Below are 22,889 nucleotides of genomic sequence, written 5' to 3'. Positions count from 1 at the left end.
AGGTACAGTCACTTGGAGGCAGGGACAGATGACAGCGAGGGATACTGCTGTAATCTTCCCTCTTCATCTTGCAGGTCTCTACAGCCAAAGTTTCCTGCTTCATTCATAAATCCAACTGTTCATCTGATTTCTCCTCCTCCTTGCCCCTCTCTCCACCAATCAGACGCAACGCACTTTGTCTCGTGTTTCCTGATTAAGTTAAACCACGAGCTCACGGAACCAGGATCGATGTGCTGTTTATGCAGCACAAGCAAACCACGACTGATATTCCTAACCATGCACAGCAAGCTGGCGACAAGACCCTGAATCTTGCCCTGATTCAGCCCAAAGCAATGCTATCCTCGGGTCCCAAAGCAAGGGACCCACCCACTTTCTGAGTTCAGGGCAATCTAGAACTTTACCCTACAACATCACCTTGAAAGAGAAGCTAATAAGCCTAAGTTTATAAGCTGTCCATGAAGACAGACACAAAGCAAGCTCTCACTGCTCGCAGATGAAACCAAGTTCAAGTGAAAGAAAGAAAGAACAGGCAAAGCCTGAGACTAGGGGAACCTGGTGTGGGCCGGGCCCACACACGAGCGGACGCGGCAGCACTGCGCTCTGGGTCGCACGCGTTTGTAAGAGGGCTGCCGGACGTTTGCTGAACATCGGTTAACGCGACTCTCGACGTTTGTACTGACTCGAATATACTGTTTCTAGCGTTACCCTAGTGGAAACTGAGGCCCCTACAGGTCAGAGCGTGGAACATGGAAGACAAAGGTCACACACCAGGGCCGTGAGGGGGCGTCCCTGGATCTTCCCCACCTCGCGCTTTCTCAACGAAAATGCCATTCGAATGAGCTGATTTAAACACTGTAAGACCAGAGTTTCTGTTACCTGTAGTAGTTTTATCCACTGAATTGTAATCTTCGACTACAGAGTCCTCGATGACATCACTGATTTTCTGCCACGGCTCCAGCTCCTCCTCCTCACACTCCATGAACAGGTCGGTGTCCGCCATGCTACAGGAAGAGAGATTAAATAGGATACTGACCTCAGAACGAAGAAACTGTTTTACATGAACTACAGAATCACATTCTTGAATTCACTGGTAACCTACCCCTTGTGCTCCCTCTACCTCTTCCCACCCTCCTCCTATTTCTGAGCATCCAGAATTATAACCTTCATTCTTGAAAAAAATTTGTGGAAGAATCCACAGCGAACTCTTCAATAATTAGGATTATAAAAGTTGAACCTGTAATACCTAGGGCTGGGATTAGGGGATGGTGAATCATGCAAATGTAGGGTTGGATCCTGTCTTTATTAAAATTGGTATTTCATTATAAATTTTTGCATTAATATTGAACTTTTAAAAATGATGTTAAAAACACTATCAATTTTTATTACTGAGCCTTTTTGTAACCTCTTAAATTTTGTACCCAAGATGAGAACATCACTTGCCACACTCTAGTCTCATCCCTACTACCGCCTTGCACTCCACCATGATTTTGGAGTTGGCCCATGATTTTGGAGTTGGCCTTTGATCTGAAACACTGTCAACCTTACATGCTTCTTTTACTAATACAGCCTACATCTCTGCAATGCAAACAAAAAGCTATTGCTATTCTGCCCCCAAAATCAGCCGACTAAAGGTCCATTTCTTTGTCTTGGAACGAGAGTAGCATCACTGCTCAGTGTTCAAATAACGCCGCTTAATGCAAAGGTTCTGCGTGCCCTTAGTATCTCGGTTAAAATCTCCACCACATCCCAAGCCAAAAAGAAAACTCAACAACCAAACATACAACTGACAGCATTACTTTGTAAGATGCCCAACAGATGGCGTAGTTCCCTTGAAAATTTAAAATACCCAGCCGATGATGCCCCAGTGAGTTACATGTCTAAAAAACTGATAGTCCCTTAACTATCTCAGTCAACATTCAAACTTCAAATTCTAATACCAACTTTTAAACGCTTATTTGAATTAGGATCCAAATAAGGATCCATAGTTATGATTATCTAATAAGTTTAAGTCTCTTGACGTATATATCTTCATCTTTTTTCCCCTTGCGATTTGTTTTTTAAAGGACCATGTGACCTCCTGTAGTTTCTAGTCTGGCTATCGTTGATTGCATACACCTGGCGCTCAACATATGCCTCTGTCCCCTGTATACCCTGAAACTGACAGCTGGTGCCAAAGGTGTGATTAGATGCAGGCTCAACTCCCCTCTTCCCCCAACGCCAGGCTTAAGGGGGGTATTTTCTTACATCAGGAGGCATGCTCAAAGTCTGGATCCAGTCATTCTAAATCTATCATCCCTCCTTAACTGGAACACATCTATTAAAAAAAACAGAGACAGAAAACAAATCTACTATTTGGTCACCCAGTGATGCAGTTCATAGAGTAAACGTCGTCTTGATTCTTCTGTATTCTTTCCCTTTATTTTACCAGTTTTCAAAAGAATGAGTCACTGTACTAGCATTTCCCTAAAGTGACCAATAGCTTGTTCTTAAACTCCTGTTATATCACAGACTTAAACATACTGGCGTATCTTGATCCACTGCAGTTATCTTTACTGATAATTCAAAGTGTACTATTTTGGCCAGAGAGAACTTCTCCAGTGGGCTCCCGAGTCCTGGACAGAACCCTTTCTAGTGTCTGATAAAACCCTTGCTATCTGATATACAAGATGCTCCAGGCTCATCTCACACATTTCCTGCTCCGGACCTAGAATCAGCCATTTTTCCAAGGAGCTCGCAATTCTTGTTGGTGAGGAATGCTATTCCAAACCCACAGTCTAGATGCTAGGGGCCTTTCTGCTCATTTTAAATATAAACTTATCTCCATAGCAACCCTCAACTATTAGTCAGCTATCTTCAATTTCACTCCTATGTCATTTGCAGAAAAATTCCACATCCACAAATATTTGTCTTAGAAATTTAAAATTATATTTCCCCTGAAATTCTTGAGATGTTTCAGTCTTATATCTACTTAAAAGTTCTCATTACTTCCTCTTATCCTGTCTCAATTGTATGTACTTCCTTTCCCTTCCTGTAACAAGATGCCTAGATCACTTTCACGACTGGCAGAATTTACAGAGTTTAAAATTTTTAAGGGCAATCAAAAGTTAACAAAGAGGACACACTTAGTTTAATCAAGTTCTCTAGCAAGGAACTACTCTGAAAAACTCTCTCTCCTTGAGTGTCAAGATACAGACATGGATTACCTCAAAGAAACCAAATTTCTCAACTGCTCCTTACAGGAACTTTATCCATAGCACACAGCCAACAAAGTTGTGTTCCAAGCAAACTGGGAGGTGGGGATGGGGAGTAGGTAAAGCGGAAGGCCTACAACTTAAGGGCTCATTTCTACTTTCGGCAAAATTTCCAATAGAGCTACAAACTTTCATGGCCTTCTCGTGTTCTCCAACACACACCGGGCACAGACCGAGGTGGACGGACATCTGCAGAGCGGACCTGGACTCCACAGTTATGTGACAGGGAACCTAGTGCATCAAGGACATCACGAAGGCATCTGCACACCTGCCAGCAAGTTTTACTCAACTCGGTGATGCTGGACAGGGGAACTCTGCTCCCGGAAGGCGTCTGGCAACATCTGGAGGCCTCTCTGGTAGCCGTGTCTAGGGGAGGAGGCGGGGAGGGTGCTCCTCGCATCTATCCAGTGGTAGCGGCCGGGGTGCTACTAAACATCCTACAGCACTCAGGCCCGCCAGGGACTTACCCAGCCCCAAATGTCAACAGTGCCAAAATGAGAAACACTGATCGAACGAAATCCATGTTCTGAAGGGGAAAACTTTTAAAAAAATCATCCCACATTCTATCCATAAAGAGCTATCATTACTTTTTAAAATATTTATCCTTTCTGGAATAGATAAGTGGGACCAGGTCTCATAAATAGCTCAAATGGTTACATCTTCCACAGTAAAAATATTTTTATAAAACTCACATACATCTAGTTTGTGTCGTCCTACAATCATCTCCCTGCGAAACTTGATTTTATCCGCATAATCATCTGACTTCTGTGCCATTCTCGTTCTCGCCCAACTGCGCGATTTCTCCTCATAAGACTGAAGCATCACATTAACCCACTCAAACTACGGTTACTACCAGTATTCTTACCACCAGTATTCGTACTATCAGTATTGACTGCTGAGTAATTTTTGTGAAAATAATTTCCCAGAGACCTATAATCTAATCGCCATTTCTAAAATATCTGGTTGTGACCCCTTTGCAATTCCCCTATGGGTTGTTTTTCTTAAAATACGTCTGACTCTTGTTGCCTCTTCAACTTCTGAATCATTTTCTCAAAGGGCAGTGAATGAACACCATGATGCGAACCTATCTGTGTTCTTCCTTAAAGTCTTATTGATATACTTGAACTTTAAGTTATAAAAATAGCTCTATATCTCAAAAGCCAACAGCAATGTCGGTAATAGGTTTAAACAGAAAAACATTAACCAATAATCCAGACTCTACCTGTCATCGGCTGTTTGGTCTGTACCTGTTCTTTTGTGAAAAGCCACTAACAAAGTTTACTCTAAATCAAAGCAAGCGTTTAACTTCCAGTTTATAGGAAATACATCAAGAGAGGAATAAGTAGCACCACAAGGAAAAGAATGAGATAAATCCAGAAGGTGGGGCATTCTATAAAAAATTATCAGATGAATGCATAATACAAAATATAAGACCCAGTCTCTTTAAAAATGTCAGACACACACAAACGCACACACACCCTGATAAGACCAAACTAGATTAAAAGAAAATATAGAGACATAACAAATGCAACATGTGAATCTTTATTGAATTCGGGTTCATCAAAAAGCTGTAAATGACATCCGGGGGACACCAGAACAGAACAGGCATACCTCATTTTCTCATGCTCTGCAGATAACTTTCCTAAAAACTTAAGATTAAGCAGGCCTACTGGCGCCATTTTCCAACAGGCTCAGGTGCTGAGCAGATTTTTAAGTAACAAAGTATTTTTAATTAAGGTATGCACACTTTTTAAGGACATATGTTATTGCACTTAATAGCAGACTACAGTACAGTATAAACATAACTTTTATATATATATATACACACACACTGGGAAACCAAAAAAAATTGTGATTCCCTTTAAGATAGTCCAGAAGCAAACTGGCAATACCTCTGAGGTATGCTTGTAGATCTTACATGACATTTGAGAATCATTTTTAATTTCCTTAGAAAGGGCAATGATATTAGAGTTCTGTAGGAGAATACGTTTATTATTAGCAAATGCATGAGATGGTTAGTGTCATGTTAGAAAGTGTCACGACTATGACCTTTAAGTGGTTTGGCAAATATACATGTATTCCGGCATTTTCTCATGGACATCCGATACGCCAGCATGTTAAGTCGGTGTGTCTAGGTGGTGTGGGTACTCCTTATAGTATTCTTTCACCTTTTTTACGTGCATGAAATTTTCTTAATAAAAAGCTGGGGGATCAGATGAAAAAGGTCTGAGGATCTCATGTAAAACGTGGCGACTATAGTTGGTAACACTATCACATAACTGAAATTTGCTAAGCCAGAGCTTAAATATGCTCACCACAAAAAAAGGTGGGGGAGGGGATGAACGCGAGGCGACGGATGCGCTGGCTAGATGGGGGAATCCTTCCACAATGCGCAATGCGCACGGATCTGAAATCGCCGTCACCTACTCTTTAAATGCCTTACAATTTTATATGTCACTTATACCCCAACGAAGCTGAAACGGGGGGGAAAAAGGCTCGAGAGAAACTACCTGCTCATATTTTGGTTGCGATATTTTATACTACCATATACTGTTATTACCTTTTTGCCATTTACTAAATCAAACTGGGAGCCTCATTTGAATTTTCTGTTAATTTGTTATTCCTAGAAGCAATTTTCACACAGACTGTATATACACACTTCTTAAGATGTAGCACAATAAATAATATTGGAAAAAAGAAATGAAGCTAAGGTGGGTTTCACAGGCTGCCCAGCCAGCAGGCCTAGGCCGCCCAGCCAGCAGGCCCTGTAAGATGAGACAGACCCCGCCACATGCCATTAATCCAATCCATAATTTGACAGCTTGGCATCCTACGTGGCTTCTGTATTTTACAGCAGTAACTGTACTAGTAACGTGATTTCTGTGCACTAGTGGGCTTTGCTCAACACTGCAGCTCCCACAGGACTGTTAGCAATTCCTGTAGTCTTTTAAGGATTTGTCCCTCATCCTTCCATTCATAAAATGGGTGTACCAAATACACACTTTCTAGGGAGGCTTGGATTGTACCTTAAATGCTGGCAAATACGGTAGGCTACTTTCTGCAGGTCCTATATAATCAGGCAGTCAATAAAAGCCTACATAACTGACAAGGAAAGACATAGAGATGCTTTACAAACGATGTTATTTAAAAGCAGCAAAAAGGATCCCACAGATGTACCTGTCAGTCTACTTTTGAGGTATTTAATGGGCAGCAAATGTTTATTTATCTTCATCTCAAAGATTAGGAAAACATGTTTTCCACCAAAGCTCCCCAGGCAGATTTGGCTCTTGAAACTTTGAATTCCTCTAATTTGTCTGATGCTCTCATAGCTGTAAATTCCAGGAAGAATTCAGAATCTAACATTTTCAATTCACTGCTAGTACATGCCCGCCCATAAACCAAGATAAAAAAAAGAACATTTGGAACAGGAAAAATGTTTCCAAAAAACAAACAAAATTTTAAAAAATAACAGTCTCTTGGCTCCAGGGTGAGAAATAAACAATAATCCTCAAAACAACTGGCATTTATTTTCAAGTTACCTCAATTTTTGGCTTTAAAGAGGATTAATTTCAGAAAACCTATAGGGCCAAATCCTTAATATGACTGTAAAACAAATTATTGTTAAACCTGTAATAAGCAGCTTTTACTCATCCAATCCTTTGCATGGTGCATTTTGTCCTTCACAGGCTCTGGTACATACGGCGCTCACCATGGGTTCTTAAACAGTCTTGATGACATAGCTAATATGCTATCTGATAACCTAACACACACAAAATACCTCCCCCTTCTCTGGCAGCAAACCTATCAAGAAGTACCTGAATATTAGTAATGTGCTGTTTACTAACACAACTGAAGTGAGCAATACGTTCCCTATTTTTTAAGGGTTTACTATTCAGGGGTCCCAAGAAAAAACTCCCTTTCTTCACTGACAGTTGTATGCTGTCTAAATTTTACTTCTGCTCCCTTGATTACATTTAACTCTGCTAAATACTAGCAATTCGCTACTCTATTTCTCTTCACTCCTCCCGAGTTGCGAGTTGCGTCTAAAAATGTTTTTGTGGATATGGCTTAATATCAACAAACCAGAATGCCCAAGAATCTATCAAAGTATTACCATATTGTCATGACACAGGAACTAACCAGCTCTAAGAGTTGTAATTTAAATCAGAAATCTCCACCTTCAACAAAAAGACATATATGGAGAATAAAGACTCAAACATTGTCTGGAAATATACTTAATTTTCCTGTGATATGGCCAGGCATTATTCTGCACTTTACATTCATTATCTCAATGACTTCCCACAATTTTATGCCCTAAGGTGTCACAACGAAGGTTCAGAGAGATAAGTAACTTGTCCAAGCTTACTGTTAATAAATGTCCCAGCCAGGATTCAAACCAAGCTTTTCTGATCTAGAATTCTTTCCCAAGTTACTGCCTCTTCTATTATTAACTCCAGCTAACATTTGTAAATTCGCCAGATATTCCAAAATGGAGGCGGATTTGGATGATCTCAGGAGCAGCAACCTAGGGCAGATTCTAAAATTTTTTTGGTCTTGGAACCTCTTTACACTCTTCAAAGAGCTTTTATGTAGACTGAGCTGGTGATATTTACCATTTAGAAATTAAAACAGGAAAATTTTTAATACTTATCAATACGTTTTTCAAAACCCACTACATGTTAACATTTTCAATTAGAAAATACTATTTTTTTCTCCAAAATAGCAAAGAGAGTAACACTGTTTCGCATTTTTTGCCCATCTTTTACGTCTAGCTTAATAGAAGGCAGTTGGAGTCTCCAAGCTGCTTCTGCATTCAGGTATGCTATGAAAATCGCCTGGTATCATACAGCAAGCAGGAAAAAGGAAACATTCTAAAAACCTTTTCAGATAGCTGTGTATATTGATACAATGCTATAACTCAACTAATGGTAGGTTCTTAAAGGACTTTTGCAATCTTGGACTCTGAAACCCTACTAATGAACTTTTCCCATGCTGCTGTATTACAATCCACTGGTGTATCTTGCATTTTGAAAGAATTTTTTACCCATGGTGATTCTGAAACATCACGCATTGGTCATTTGGGAAAAAACATATTTACTGGGTTATGCTATCTTCCTAATGTTGACATATTTTCTTACACAATATTTAAAAAAATCAGTCATTAACATTGTTACAAGAAAAGTCTTTGAACTACTGGGAAGCCGTGGAACTTGAGATGTCAACTTTTTAAGAATTCTAATTTTCACTCTCAAATTTTTATCATTGATAACAAATACTGTCAATTATTTTCCTCAAAGTGATGAGCTCACTTCATTTACAAGAAAACATCCGCCAAACACTCAAGTGTAAAAAACTGCGGTCAGTCGTTCTTTCAAATAAAAATGTTGTCCCATGGAACGAGTGGTTCACAATTCAAATCTCACAAGTGCTTTTCTGTATGACGACGACCATGCCTCGATAGCAGCGCAGATGCTTTATGCATATTTCCCATGTGCTCACAGATTCGTAAAAATTAAAGACATGTACCCGAGGGCTAAGATTTCATGAAATTAATCATTTTTACTGCTTATCAAGGACATTCTCAAGTAACTTCCTTGCTTCGTACTAAGGCACCACCAGTACATTACCCAGCACTGATTTTGGACCATGGGTGTGATTGTCAGTGATGATAAATAGTGTCTTAGTGCGACCTCGCAGCCCCCCTGAAAGGGTGTGAAGGGATCCCTGGGCGTCAGCGGACCGCACGTGAGAACTGCTTTCTTAGGTTACACCGCTGGCTCAGGGTGGGGTGGAGACACTACCAAATCCCATTCGTCCCAAGAGTCTTCACTGCTTAGTTTATCTCGCTGGAGACACACCACCAACATAGCTGGTAAGTTATAAGCATAACGTAGGAAGTAGGCAGGAAATCAAGGGCATAGATTGCAATTCAATTCTGTTTTAAGATTCTATTTTGAGCACCTTTATGCTAGACCGATAATTCTCTAGGTGGTAGTTATCTTAATCAGTCGCAGATGAAGGACAGCACGTCAAATCCGTAGCGGACACCTCATTCCCCAACCCACCCCCAACTGGCTTGGGGATGAGGCCCCCCAACACTGCACTTTCAGCAATCTCCTAGGTACTTTTGATGCACCCCGAAGTTAAGAACGACTGTGCTGAGTGCTTCGAATTCAGAGTCTAACCCCCAGTCCCAAGCCCCACAGTGGCGTCATCGTCGCTCGCCAAGCATCCCTCCCCGCCCCCGTCTTTCCCCTCCATCCAGACGAGAAAATTCCTTTGGGAGTAAAACTCCATCCTGTTCCTACTGAGAGTCATCACTCTGCTGGTTCCTGTAGTTTGACACACAACCCCCCAACGAAGCTCGCGCGTTCCGTGGGGTTTCGAGCTGCGGTGGGCGGTGTCTCAGCGAGAGTGGAGGGCTGTTCAGAGATAGTACAACTTGGACCTCAATTTCCACCTCGAAAATGAGATCGGGGGTCATAAATTTACAAGGCTCTCTTAGCTCTACCTTTTTTCAGAGCTAAGAACTGTCCAGGACTAGTGACCAGGGTAACGTCCAGCGTTATCAACACTTTGAGGGAGTCCTGCGTCTAACAGGGCAAAAAAAAAAAAAAACCCCAGGACAACTTGCAGAGAAGGAAGGCAGGTGGATCAGAGACACCCCCTCTTTCCAGTAGGTGCTAAGATTCGGGAGAAAATAGTCCCCAGGATAAACATGGCGCCCACCGCGGCAGGGAATAATCGCCGGGAAATAAAGGTCCTGCCGCCCCGTCCCATTTTATAAATCACAGCGCCATCCCGCAGAAATCGTAGGGCCGGAGGCGGCGACTTGGTAAAGTCACCGCGGCGCACTGGGCTTGGGATGCACTACCGCACCGAGTGGGCATTACATAACACGGGAGCGGCTAAGCCATCACTCCCGGCCCTCCTCGCGCTCAAACACAGCGCCCCGCGGCTCCCCCGGGGCGCGGGGGGCGGGCCGGGCGCCCCCCGCCGGGGGCCGTCACCCCGCCGCGCCTCCGCGCGGCCTCGCCCGCCCCGCCCGCAGCCCCGCGCCCCTCCCGGGCGGGCCGCCGCCGCCGCCGCGCCCGCGCCCGCCCACTCCTCCAAGGCGCCCCGCGCCGGGTGTGCGTGTGGACGTCGCGTGTGCGGGGCCGTGGGGCGCGCGCGCGCGCGCCGCGCCGGGCCCCGGGGGGCGGGGGCGCCGGCAGCGGCAGGCAGGGGCCTCCCCGGGCCCGGCCGCCGCGCGGCTCGCGGGGCGCACGCACTCACACACGCGCTCGCGCGCCGCGCCCCACGCCCGCCGCCGCCGGCCGCGCCGCCACTCGCGGGGGCGGCGGCGCGCGCCCCGGCCCCCGCCCCCACCGCCCCGCGCGCCCGCCCGCCCCATCCCCCTCTCATTGTCTCGCCTCGGAAACGCCTCGCCGAGCGAAAAGATAACGGAACCCCCGGGAGAAGGGGGTGGGGAGAGGGAAGGCTCGCTCGCTCACTCACCTCCCGTGGTCGTCGCCGCCGGTAGTCTGACCCGAGGAAGGCGCCGTCGCCTTAAAGGGACCTGCACCCGGCGCCGGGAGAAGGGGGTGGGAGCAGGGGAGGGGACGGGGGCTCGGGGGGAGGCAGAGAAGAGGGAACCGTGGAAAGCTCCTCTCCCCGAGGGTGCAAGGAGACCTCCCTCGGGTTCGAGTGATTTGGGATGGATTTTTTTTCCCGAGGGGGGCGGGGGGGCCCCGAGGGAGGGGGGTGGGGGGGCCGAGGAATGCGGCTCCGTGTACGGGAGCTGGCGCGGGGGAGAGAGACGCCGACTCCCCCCACCGACCCTCTCGCCCCGCGGAGGGATACGGCTCGTCACTTCCGCCCTCCCCTTTTCGTGGCCTTGCCATTGGCTGGGGCGCGTGACACGTCATAGGCTCATCCTAACCCCTGCCCGGGCTTCTTTTCCAATCAAGTTTGCCTGGGTCTGCAAATAAATAAATAAATAAAAACATTTTTTTTTTTTAAATGAAATAAAGAATAATTGGCTTCAAAAGTAATATCTAAATTTTGGTTAGAAAAATGGGACTGCCAAAGGAAATCTCCAGTTCACTTGCCTGGACTTTCCAGGGAAGATTTTGGGACTCTCCCCACTTTCCACTCAAGGCTTGTACCTAATCAAGAGGGGGAAAACTCATGCCACAGGCCCGATGGTGAAGCCCAATGGCTCTAACAACTGTCATTGGAACAAAGGCAGCAAAATGGCGCTCTTCCTCAAGAGACGTTCAGCCAAGTAGCCTTATGGTAGTGGCCATAAGTGAACTTTTAAAGGCCATTTCACCCATTGAACCCTTCTGGATTCTGAAGAGAAGTCACATATGATTGCTTATCAGGGTGACTAGTGTATGAAACTACTTTGAAACCATTGTGAATAGATTCGGCAAAGATCCTCCATTCTAGGAAACCATAGACTCCATGTCTGTGCTTTTAACTTCAATCAAGGCTGAGATGGATTGGCCCAATGAAATCGATTAGTCCATGCAACACTGTCCACCTGTTATTTTCTCCAAAAACTACCCTCTTTGCCAGGGAGCCAAGAAAATATGTCTTTTATTCTCTCCCGAGATGATAAAATGTTATTTTCCTTGGACATTTAAGGATGTTGTTGCTCTTTAAGCAATTCGCGAATATGTGCTCCATGCCAAATGCTAAATCACAGCACTAGTGCAAGATTGGGGAGATCCAGAATCATATCCATGCCTTCTTTTACGTACACACTCCACTCACACGACCAGACTATGAAAATAGGCAGTGGACATAATCGTGCGCCCACGTGCATGTGCGCCCATATCGTCACCCATTTTCATTCTGCTTCACCTAATTTCATACCAAAAACATACGAGTAATTTTAAGTATTCACTCTCGGGAGAACATTATTGGAGTTGAAAGAATCACTAATCCTTTTGAAAATACTTCTGAAGCCTTTCCAGACCTGATCTGGAAAAGCCAATGGAAAGATTATGGAATAATGGCAAAAGACAAATTCTGCATTAAGTTCTAATTCTATCTTATGCTTTCCTGCAATAATTCTTGTAACTTATTATAATGTTATTTGCCTCTGAAATATTCTTGTTGAAACATGTAGGTTGCCATGCTGTAAATGCCAGCTTACGCTCTCTGCCAATGAGATCTAGCCCAGCAGACTGCACTGTGTATCATTGATCAATAACCATCAGCATACCATACTGAAAATGCATCCTGCATCCATTTATTCAACACATATTTATTGAGTACTTGCCATATATGCCACGCACTGTTCTAGGTGCTGGGAATACAAAGATAAAGAAAACAACATCCCTAACTCATGAAACGTACCCTAGTGGGGGAGAAACATACAATATTCACATAAACAAACCATTCCAATATCCATTGTTAAGTAACAAATGGCTCCAAAACTTGGTGACTTAGAACAAAAAACAGTTTTATTATTATCTCTCATGGTTCTGGGAGATAATTAGGCTAAGCTAAGCCGTGCTCACTTGGCATCTCACACAGTGGCTGGAGCTGAAGTCATCTCAAAAGCTTCCTCGAATGTCTAGAAGTTGGTTGGCTGTTGGCTTGGACTGCAGCTGGGGCTGATGGCCAGAACAGCTGGTTGTTGGCCTTTCCATGTGGCCTGGGCTTCCTCATATCATAGTGGCTGAGTTCCAAGATCGCGTGCTCCAAGAGGACCAAGCTGAGGTTGTGCGGCTTTTTGTGACCTAACCTCAGAGGTCAAATAGTATCACTTCCATCACAGTCACAGGCCGGGCTTGATTCAATAGGTGTGAAGAACATCTCTCAAAGTGGGCAGTAGAAATATCATATTGTAAAAAAAAAGTACGTGGAATGGGAAATCTTGTGGCCATCTTGGAAAATAGCATCTGCCATACATTATATAAATAAATATATAACATGCAATATGGTGATAGGTGCTGTGGATGGGGTAAAGGGCAGGATGGGGGAAATTGGGAGCGTGGTGCAGGGGTGGGGGTGGGGACATTGTTCTTTTTCGTGGGGTGCCTGGAGGAGGCTTTGTCAGTAAGGTAACATTGGAGCACAGTCCTGAAGGAAGTGAAGCCTAGTTCAGGTTTTACTCTTAGTGAAAGTGAAATCATTGGAGGATTTCGAGCAGAGTGACGTGACCTGGCTATTATTTTTAAAGGAATACTCTGGCTGCTCGTAGAGAATAACTGGTAAGGGCAAGGCTAGCCTCAGGGAGATGAGTTAGGAGGCTAGTACCGTAAGCCAGGTGAGAGATGGAGGCGTGGGCTGGGGTGGGAGGTGGGGAACGACTTCAGCTGAGTGAGCTCATAGTGTGTTATTTACCTCTCTGTGACCGATTTTTCTGTAATTTAGTTGGTGCCCTGGGAGACAGTTTTGACCCATAATGGCTAACAAAATGTGAGTGATGGTGCTACACCTGCCACAAAGTGATATAAAGGAAGGATAGTGCGCAGGATGTGAAAATGGGAGTGTTGTGGGGCTGGCATCACCTTTGAGGGAAGAGTTCAGGAAACAGGAGTGAAGCTCAGCAGACAATCAGGGGATGGAGTAAGTTCTACGACATTACAGAAGATGCCCTAACGACGCCACAGTCTGAGATGATTAATCAACAGTTGGTTGGCTGGTGGCCAGAAGAAATCAGGGGCAGAGACATTTTATGTAACTGCAGAGGAGTCGAAGAAAACTCTACCACCTGGCAACGCCGAAGCATCATCTAAAAGACGACACAGTTAGCGCTTCCATTTCCAGGAACATGTTCCCCGTGCTGAAGAGGGGATGCCCCAGTTAACTTGGACAGTGCTGAAACATGCGGCTGTCTTCAGCTGACACGTTCGTAGAATGAAGGAATAGAGCTGATAGCTGTGACGTCTCTTGTGTTAGAAGCATCTTGATAATGATGGGATACCAAAGCAGAACACATAGCCTGGATGGAATCCTTAGCGATTCGCTCGCACGTGCCTCTACAAGAGTGGGGAGGATTCTGAAAGCAATCCGGCCCGGTATGCTGAAGAACTTGGTCCCAATACTGCTGCTAAAAAAACTACCCCAGTCTTCAGTAGTCGCCTTAGAAAAACTGAATCCTCTCCTTACGGGTTTCTTAGAAAGAAGGTCAAAAGTTAATGGAAGTACCAAGTTGAGCCTTTCACAGTTAGGTAGCAGGAGAGTGTTTCTTTTCTACAGTTTATGGAAACCGTTATTTGCTTCCTCGGCTTACGGTTTCTGCCACGAGTTGAAAATTGGAACCACCTGTAGCTTAGAGAGTGTCAAAGCAGAGACAAATGATTTCAACATGTCTTCAAAAGCGGTGAGCCACGGGGCCCCCCCTGCTGTCATTCTGCTGATATACAGACGAGATTGGTGACTGTTTAGGTTCAGTGTGAGGCCAACAGGTAGGTGTTAAGGTGAGGAGTGGAGGATTGTGAGGTCAGTCCAGGCAAAAAGCAGCTTCGTGGGAGACGATACCAGCTTTCTTTAAAAAGGAGCATCCTGCTCCCTACGACACACACTCAGGGTGGTCGAAACCAGGGGCTCAAAGGTAGGTACTCGTTTGGGAAGACCTCAGAGCTAGAAAAAACAGTGGAGTAATCTTCACCATCTGAGCATCTCACAGCTCAAAAAGATTGACAGCAGAATGTATTGAGCCTGCGAGTCGAGAGAAGTCAACGCGTATGGGAGGAATGGGGGACGCTGAAATGCCTCACTTGGCAGGGAAATTGTCCCGAAATAAAGGACAAGAGATGATCCACATTTGACCACTGTCAAATAAACAGTGGGCCACTCGGAGGCTGCTGCTAGATTTTATTTAAGAGTATTATTTACCGCCTCCTGATGTTTAGAGGAATTGAGGACTTTCCTAGGGGCCCAGAAAATTCTCAGGAGGTGAGAAATAGCTGGAGGAAGTTGCAGACTGGGATTCTAAAAGAAGAGTCTCGCATTAGCTTTCAGTCGGAAGCAATCGAAGGGCTCTGTCTTCGACATATATTTTGCAAGACACGCGCGAGCAGCAACTTCATCAGTCATCAACACTTCTCTGTAAGTTGCTGTATGATTTCACAGGAGATAATAATGTAGTTAAACTTTGAATTAAATTATTTAAGAGACACCCATTAGCAAAGCTATACATCTAGGCCGTTGCTACAGAGTTGAGCAGGCATGATTATAAAGTAATTGAACTGATTCCATAAAGCTTCTTGGAAAATGAATTGGATTACTTTATAGACACACATGTAACGTGGCTTGTTCATTATAATTGATTGCAAAGTAATTTTTAATTAAAATGTCCTTTTTTTTCTCCAGGATACATTCTTTTCTAATTTAGCGGTGTTTGTATTTTACGACGGTCACGGATAATCTCCAGAGCACAACTGTGGACGTTAAATAACCTCCCAATTCATTCTTTTGAAGGACGCGAGGATTAATATTATTTTACAGAGGAGGAGACCGAAGTGTCCTCCAGAATGAAGTTTTAAAGGTCTCTGGTGTGGATTAGTGGTCAGAGCCTTTTGAGTCTCTTATTGTTGAGCATGCACAGTAGGAGGGAGAAGTAGCCAAAAAGCCATGGCCTGTGACAGCCAAGGGTTCATTTTTAATGCCTTTACTATTGCCTGAAACATAAAGGTAACAATATCAGAAAATGTGAAAGTGCCAAGATTCATCAATTTACAATAGTTTTATAGGAGGAACATGATTTAACCTTCATTCATCCAGGAAATAATTCTCATTTCTGGGTTTGCGCGTAAATGCCCTGGTGTATAAGCCCTGAGAGTCAGTTGGAACGTCCTACGGACTGTGCTTCCTGGCAGTTTCTGATCTCTGCTGCTTGTGTTCAGAGATCTTAGTCCTAGCCTAGAAAAGTGAATCTCCAACTTTGCTGCATATGAGTCCCTTGAAAATCTCTGTGAAATCTATGGATTAGCTCTCCTAGAAAATGCACATACATACAACATGTTGCCAACGCTTTCGGGCTTGAAGCCCATTCCTGTGCCTGAGCAGGAACTTCAGGCAAAGAGGCTCCGGTCCCGGGCTCATTGGACAAGATGCTTTACTTCCTGTCTTCCCAGAGAAATGCTACATCTCACAATAATCATGTGAACATGTATGCCCAAAGAACTGGAGTCTTCTCACCTATGATGGTGATAGTGATGATGATATACTAATTATTATTATACTAGTAATATTTTATTTCTTCCTTTATTTTTGTCCAAGATAGTCTTCAATATCTGGGTAAGTCCAGGAACTTCTAAGATCTGAAAGATGATCATATCATCTAGCTGCCATGGCTCCTTGAATTAATACCACTGGAATTAAGGCAGTTATCTCTGATTTTGCAACCCTGCAAAGCTTCTCCACCGTCCTGGAATGCCTCCCTACTTCACCTTATTCCTTGGGTGTGGCTCATTGAATATTTATGGCTCTCAACATTTCCCAGCCTCTCCCTGCAGCTGTATTAGGTAGAACTTCAAGACAGGCCCAGCAAATGGAAATAGGTTGTAAGTGATAGGCCACTTCCGGCCCCGAGCCCTTAAAGGTTGGTGTGGCTCCCCTCTTCTCATTTGGGGAGATGGAAGCAGCCTAAATTCCTGAGTCACGTCACTGAGGACGGCTGAACCAGTGAGTTGCCCAAAATACACTGGACTTTACCAGAAAAACGACAACAACATACCTTTACTAGACTAAGCCACAAAGATTCCAGGATGAATTTGTTAACTCACCACAGCCTGATCATATTGACTAATCATTAGTTTACAGATTAGAGTTTTTGAAAAAAAAAGAAACTACCCCATTACACTTTTATGGCTAAGAACGAGAGTCAGTGTGGTTAACTGGATAGAGCTTGATATTATCTACATTGCATTGCGAGGTTATTGTATTAGAGATAGAATATTTAAAATGTCGAGGATGATACCTAACATATTAATGATGCCATAAATGGTGGCTGTTATTATTAGTTCTTAAGATGTCCTATACCATAATCTAAGTATTTTATGGAACATGATAAAACTTGACTATACTCATGGATGACAGGCTCTCTCTTCTGATTCTTTCCCGCATTTCTCACCTTAAGTCTCTCTTCTAAATAGTTTGGGTCTTTCATAAAATTGCAGGAAGTAATAATATCTTCCAAGAAATAAGTTTATTGATGTTAATCAGCCAAATATTTAGTAAAAAGCCTGTTACTTTTTCTACAGGTTAACGAACAAAATAACCAGGTAACGGGATGTTGCCGGGTGCTAATTTAAGTGGTCCAGACAATTAAAAAATATGACATATAAAACAATGCTTACTGTGTGAGATGCACAATATACATGCTGAAAAGAGAGAGGAAAGCTCTATACAGACTCGAGTCTTAAGTGGCAACTTCTTGAAAGAAATGGGGCTCAGATCTTGTCTTGGAGCACGGGAAGGATGTGGACAAACCAGGGAGAGAGAGAGAGAGAAGGGCATTCCAAGTGGGGAACAGAATGATCGAGGTACCGACCAAAATAAACTATTAGGTCTAACCATATAAAATTACTGGGTGGGGGTTCTGTAGGTTAAAAAAAAATCTAATATTGGCAATTTCATATTGTTCAACCTATTCAAAGTGGCATTCGTGGGGTAATACACTGGAAGTTTCAACTATATTGGTCATGTTTTATTTATTTATTTTTTTACAAGCATTAGAAACATTACGTGGTAGGTACATGGTTCCAAATATTGCTTCTTATTTCTGTGGTCCATAAATATTTACTACGATTTAAAGGAAACGGGAAAAAAATGGTAATTCTCATCGCATAATTCAAGCAATCCTGTAGGCAAGACTCGTTCTCCTCAGGAAAGTAACATTCGGTTTTCTCAGCATCCTCGGATTCTCACCCTTTTCCTCAGCTTTTCTCCCAGTGTACCAGGGCACAAGCATGGCTTACGTGACCATATGACAAGGGAGAAAGTCCAGACCCCAAGCGCGGTGTTCTTCCACGCCTCTGGCCTTGGGGCTCTGTGTTTCTTTACCTGACTCCCCGCTGGCCCTGCTGGCTTCCCAGCTGGAGTTTTATGGTTCTCGAGACTGTGTGATGTAGCTTGAGGGCTGGCCTGCCCCATTGGACCTTGAAGGTGGTGGTGGGCGTGGTTCATTCTGCAGTCCTCACTACATGGTCACCTTGCCCCTAAAAGGTCACCCCTCCAGCAAGTTTCTCAGCCAGACATTCAGCCACTGTAGCCCTCAGCAGGAGCTGGACCTCAGGGCCTCCGCCCACCACAGTTTGCCCGGCTCTGACCTGATGTGCTTCCCCAGGGCAGGATTCAAAGCGTCCTGTGCAGCCTCACAGGGGTCCAGAGGGGGCAGGTCCCTGCTGGTTCCCTCCAGTCATCTGATGCCCCTGGCCATGTCCAGACAGAAGCCCTGGAGAGGAGAAATCGGGACACACCTCTGGCAGTTTCCCCTTTCCCCCTTTTGGCCTCTCCCCTTTCTTTTTCCCATTATCCCCCAGGACCAAAAAGCATAGCCCACCCCCACCCCACCATCTTCCTCTACCCCTGTCCTCTACCCCGGAGCGTGGGCATTGGTCTGGCAGTCACGCCCTCTGGGAGAACTCCCTAAGTGAAGGCCTCCAGGTGTGGCTCTTGAGGGAGTTACAGAATATTCTTTTTTTAATCTTAAAAGGAATTTAGGAAATCGTCTTTCCAGCCACTAACCTGGCTTAGAAAGTTCTTGTCTTGCTGTAAAATCCTATTTTGAATGTCAGAAGCCGAATATATCAGTATTCCCTGCCACTGCCCCCTCGTTCCTTCTGTGATACACCCTTATCTCCCTCAGGCAGATGGATGCCAAGGGCCAACCAAAGATAGAGTCATTTATTCAGAACGGAAAAAAAGGAAAGCATGCCATTCTTCAAAATGTGACTTTCCTAATTGCATGAAAATTTCCCCCATCTCCTGTTCCTCTTCCCCATACATCTCCAACAACTGCCTCCAGACCCCCCCGGGTCAGACTCCAAGATTTATTGCCAGGCCGATACTCCAAACGGGGAACAACTAACCAGCTGAATAGCCGCCCTGACCCCGGATGAGCGCGCAGAGGAAACGATCCCAGTTGGGGTCACGGGGTTTGCTTTTCCCCTCTCCCAGGGCACGCCTGTGGACATTTCACCCAAGGGCGCCCCTTCCTCTGCCCACGTTTGCAATGATCCCCTCTCGCCCAATAGGCGGGATCCGCGGAGTATGCCCGGAGCATCGCAAATGCCACAAAGGCGTGACTTCGAGGAACTCGGGGATATCACAATCGCCTTTGAGGCTGGCGGTCTTTGGTGGGGGACGGGGGGTGGGGTGGGCAGTGGACAGAGGGGTGGGGGTTGCTCAGGTCCAATATTCAGGAAGTCAGCAAAAAGCAAGCAAAGGGACAGCCTGGCAGTGGGGGAAGAGTCCCGTCAAGCATCACTAGCGCATTGCTTAACCTTGTCTGAGCTCGTTCCTCAACTACGAGACAGGGTCACGGCCATTACAAGCCTTGGCTGAGCTAATGCGTGTGGGATGCCTGGCGCAGCAGAGTGTGGAGGAAACCTGAGCTCCGGTAGAGCTGGGAAGAGTAATAATGACGCGGTGGCTGGGCCCAGCGATCAGGACCCTGCGGTCCGCGCACGCGTGGGCCTTCTGATCCAGATGTGGAACGAACGAAAATGGCAGGAATGAGGTGAGTGCGTTCGAGGCGGGTGGGGGAAGGTTCAGTCACAGACCGCGGCCCTGGTCAGCATGGAAGAGAGCCGCCCCGCAGAGAAATCCAAGAGTTCAAGCATTTCAGGCTTTCCGATTACCCGCACGGGATGAAACATTTTTCAAAGTAAAAAACAAGGGACAAGGATGAAATACATTTTATAGCTGAGCCTTGAACATGAGTTCGAACTGTGCGGGTCCACTTATACATGGATTTTTTCCCAGAAATATACAATCAGCCTTCATATTTGTGGGTTTCTCATCCCGGGATTCAACCCTCCTCTGGTCCAAAACAGTACTTTCGAGATTGGGGATCTGCGGGTGCAGAGGGCAGACGGAATGCAATCCTCTAGGCCATCGTATATGAACTTGAGCTTCCGCAGGGGTCCTGGAACCAAGCCCCCAAGGATACCGAATGACCACTGGGGAGTCAAAAGGTATAAAAGCGCTAGGCCGTCTGGACCTATACCTCGGCAAGCCCAGTGAGTGTGTTGCTGAACCCAGCCCACCTCCCAGGACCTCCTGCGGGTAGAGACGGACTGCGGGAGCACCTTGGTGTGACAAAGCGCCCCGACTTCATTAGCATCTGCCCTGAAGACGTTCCTGTTCTTCTCAGCTTTAATGACCTATGACCCTGCTGGGTCATAGTTCACCACTAAATCTCGCCTTTGGGATGTCCAAGTGGTTGCCGTCCATGCGGGGCTGGCCCTCTGTGTCTACGCAGCCTGGAATGAAGGCCCACCACAGTGGCGTGAAGGCAGACGGGGTTAAAGAGCACGTCACTGTTTGATAGTTTAAATTGATTTTTAAAATCGTAAATGTGTCTGGGATACTGATGACTTTCATGAAGTTGAAAGAACATGTTAAAATCGATGTTACCGCCTACAGCACCTGGTCTTCCTAGGTGGTCTCCCATTCAAGTACTAACTTGGCCCAACCCTTCTTAGCTTCCAAGATCAGATGGGATCTGGCATGTTCAGGATGGCGTGGCTACAGACTAAAATCGATCTTAAGAGTCACATTTGACTAGTGTAAATTTTGATCCTTCTAATACACTTAAAACTGCATGAGCCTCCCATTTGCAACTGACAATTTGGAAAAATTAAATTAGTTATGTATTTTTTTTTGAAGGTATACATGAATTTTTTGACTGCACAGGGGTTGGTGCTGCAATCACTGCATTGTTTAAGGGTCAACTATGTTTTTAAATAAACAAAAATAAAAATAAAGTAGATTCATGCGGGTACCTAGTTGCTGATATTCCAGCAACTCTGGCTGGGACTGCAGTGGAGACAGCTCCACTGCAATCATTTGGAACATGTTCATGGCCTCAGAGTCACCTGGTAGAAGAGGAGCCATAGAAAAAAAAGGAGTTTGGCAGAATTGCCCTCATATTTTAAGTTATAACTTTCTTTACTGAAATAATAGCTTTAAAGAGATAAATTATTCACAAATCATTATTAGCAGATGTTGAGATGGGAAGATAAGCAACAAAGATAATTAAAATCTGCACTATCCTTGAAATAGAATACTATGTATAGAAGAATAAATTAGATGACTTTTCAAACCTTTCCAATCTAAGCATCTTAAAATAATTCCACTGTCTAGTGCAGGGACTTTCAAACATTTTCGACAGCAACCCACAGTAAGAAATCTATTCTACATTGCGACTGGGTACATGCGAATACTCACAGTATTCTCTTGTGATGTAGGTTTCATGAAAGAATATTAATTCTTTACTATGTAATGTTTTTCTATTTTTATTTCATCTCTTTTCGTCCTTCCTCCTTCCCTCCCTCCCTAGTAATACTAGTTGTCAAAATGATTTTGCCACTCACCATTTGAAAAATACAGACCTAGTGTTTTCCTATTAAATATGGCTAGTTTACCTGTCCAGAATAAGGGTGGAATTCAGCAAACTGCCCCAAAGGGCAGTTCCTAGATTTGACTTTTGTCTCCAGGATTTGGGAAGTCATTCCCAAGGGGCCTTGCTTTCCCTATACTGAACACGGGATTTGGGAGCTGGGGGAGAAAGGGGTAGGTAACTGAGAATCACTAGAACGAACCATTTTTGAAGACAAAAACCATCTGTCTAGTGGAATCTATTTTATATTAATTTTTTAAAATCACCATCTTGAATATTTAGCATCACCGTGCACCTTTTACAACTAACCCAGCACACAAAACTCTGGTTTGGAGGCCCAACTGTTCATTCTCACGGAACAGAGACTTCTCCCCCCAAATCCAGGCTCCTGCGGGTGCCCCCCGGCGCCCCAGCCCCTGCTCCGGCCTCCGGTAACTTTTCCCTCCAGTTTGGTGGAAGGTTACATTAGAAGAAAATAGTCCCTACCGTCTAGAAACTTTTCGGGGAAAAGCAGGCGTTTGACGTACGGGCGGGGGCGCCACCGGGCCCGGCCCCGCAGGGCCCGCGATGGCCCCCGGGCAGGGTGGCGCGGGCGCGGCGGGCGCGGGAAGGCGGGGGCGCCGCGGGCGGGAGGGAGAAGAAAGCGCTTAAGTCGGGGCAGGGCCGGGGGCCCGCGCGCCGCCGCTGTGCGCCCGCCGCCCGCGAGGGGGCGCTGGCGGCCGGGGCGCCGCGGCCGGGGCCCGAGGTCTCCCCGAGCCCCGAGCGGGCTGGGCTGGTGAAGAGCCATCTTTTCTCCTTTGATTTATCTTCTTCTTGTCGTCATGACCTCTTGGCCTCAGACTGCGTTAAGGGAGCCGTGGTAAGAGTGCAGAAAATGAGGCGACCTGGAGGAAAGAAGTAAAATGCCATTTTTACAAAAATAGAAAAAAATTTTTTCTATTTCCTTTAACTTTCTGAAATTAACGTAGATGTGAATTACATTTGGAAAGGCCCCAAGGTCAGGCTGCCAGGCTCCGTCTTCTGCCCTCCCCTGGCACTTAGAGTAAGTTTTCTGGTGCGAAGGCAAT

The 22,889-nt window shown here is 45.2% G+C and overlaps 1 protein-coding gene, 1 long non-coding RNA gene and 1 pseudogene across 7 annotated transcripts in view; all 3 read right to left on the bottom strand.

Annotated features, from left to right (window-relative positions):
* The window catches only part of POGZ (pogo transposable element derived with ZNF domain), a 37,420-nt gene extending 26,371 nt beyond the window's left edge, over positions 1-11,049 (bottom strand). For 2 of the 5 annotated variants that reach the window (XM_036235222.1, XM_036235223.1), the window contains exons 1-2: positions 9,560-10,168; positions 877-1,001 (exon numbers count right to left, since the gene is read on the bottom strand). In XM_036235222.1, the coding sequence (XP_036091115.1) occupies positions 877-1,001; positions 9,560-9,735 (301 nt within the window). In that variant the 5' untranslated portion in view covers positions 9,736-10,168. Of the gene's footprint in view, positions 1-876; positions 1,002-9,559; positions 10,169-10,748 lie in introns of those variants that run through there. The other 3 variants (XM_036235224.1, XM_036235225.1, XM_036235227.1) reach the window with 3 other exon arrangements.
* A 1,639-nt stretch (positions 11,050-12,688) lies between these two features.
* Positions 12,689-22,439, bottom strand: LOC118612949. Of its 2 annotated transcripts, XR_004955304.1 has the most exons (3): positions 22,309-22,439; positions 18,527-18,651; positions 12,689-15,874 (listed from the first exon to the last, which is right to left on the bottom strand). It is a non-coding gene; the product is annotated as an uncharacterized LOC118612949 (long non-coding RNA). The 2 variants fall into 2 exon arrangements; XR_004955303.1 differs by having other exon boundaries at positions 12,689-18,651.
* On the bottom strand, positions 20,838-20,956 carry LOC118613029 (annotated as a pseudogene).
* Positions 22,440-22,889: the final 450 nt, after the last annotated feature.

This window comes from Rousettus aegyptiacus, unplaced genomic scaffold (assembly GCF_014176215.1).
Source record: "Rousettus aegyptiacus isolate mRouAeg1 unplaced genomic scaffold, mRouAeg1.p scaffold_m13_p_17, whole genome shotgun sequence".
In the NCBI taxonomy this organism is placed as follows: Eukaryota; Metazoa; Chordata; class Mammalia; order Chiroptera; family Pteropodidae; genus Rousettus; species Rousettus aegyptiacus.
This window is presented reverse-complemented; position numbering and strand designations above follow the sequence as displayed.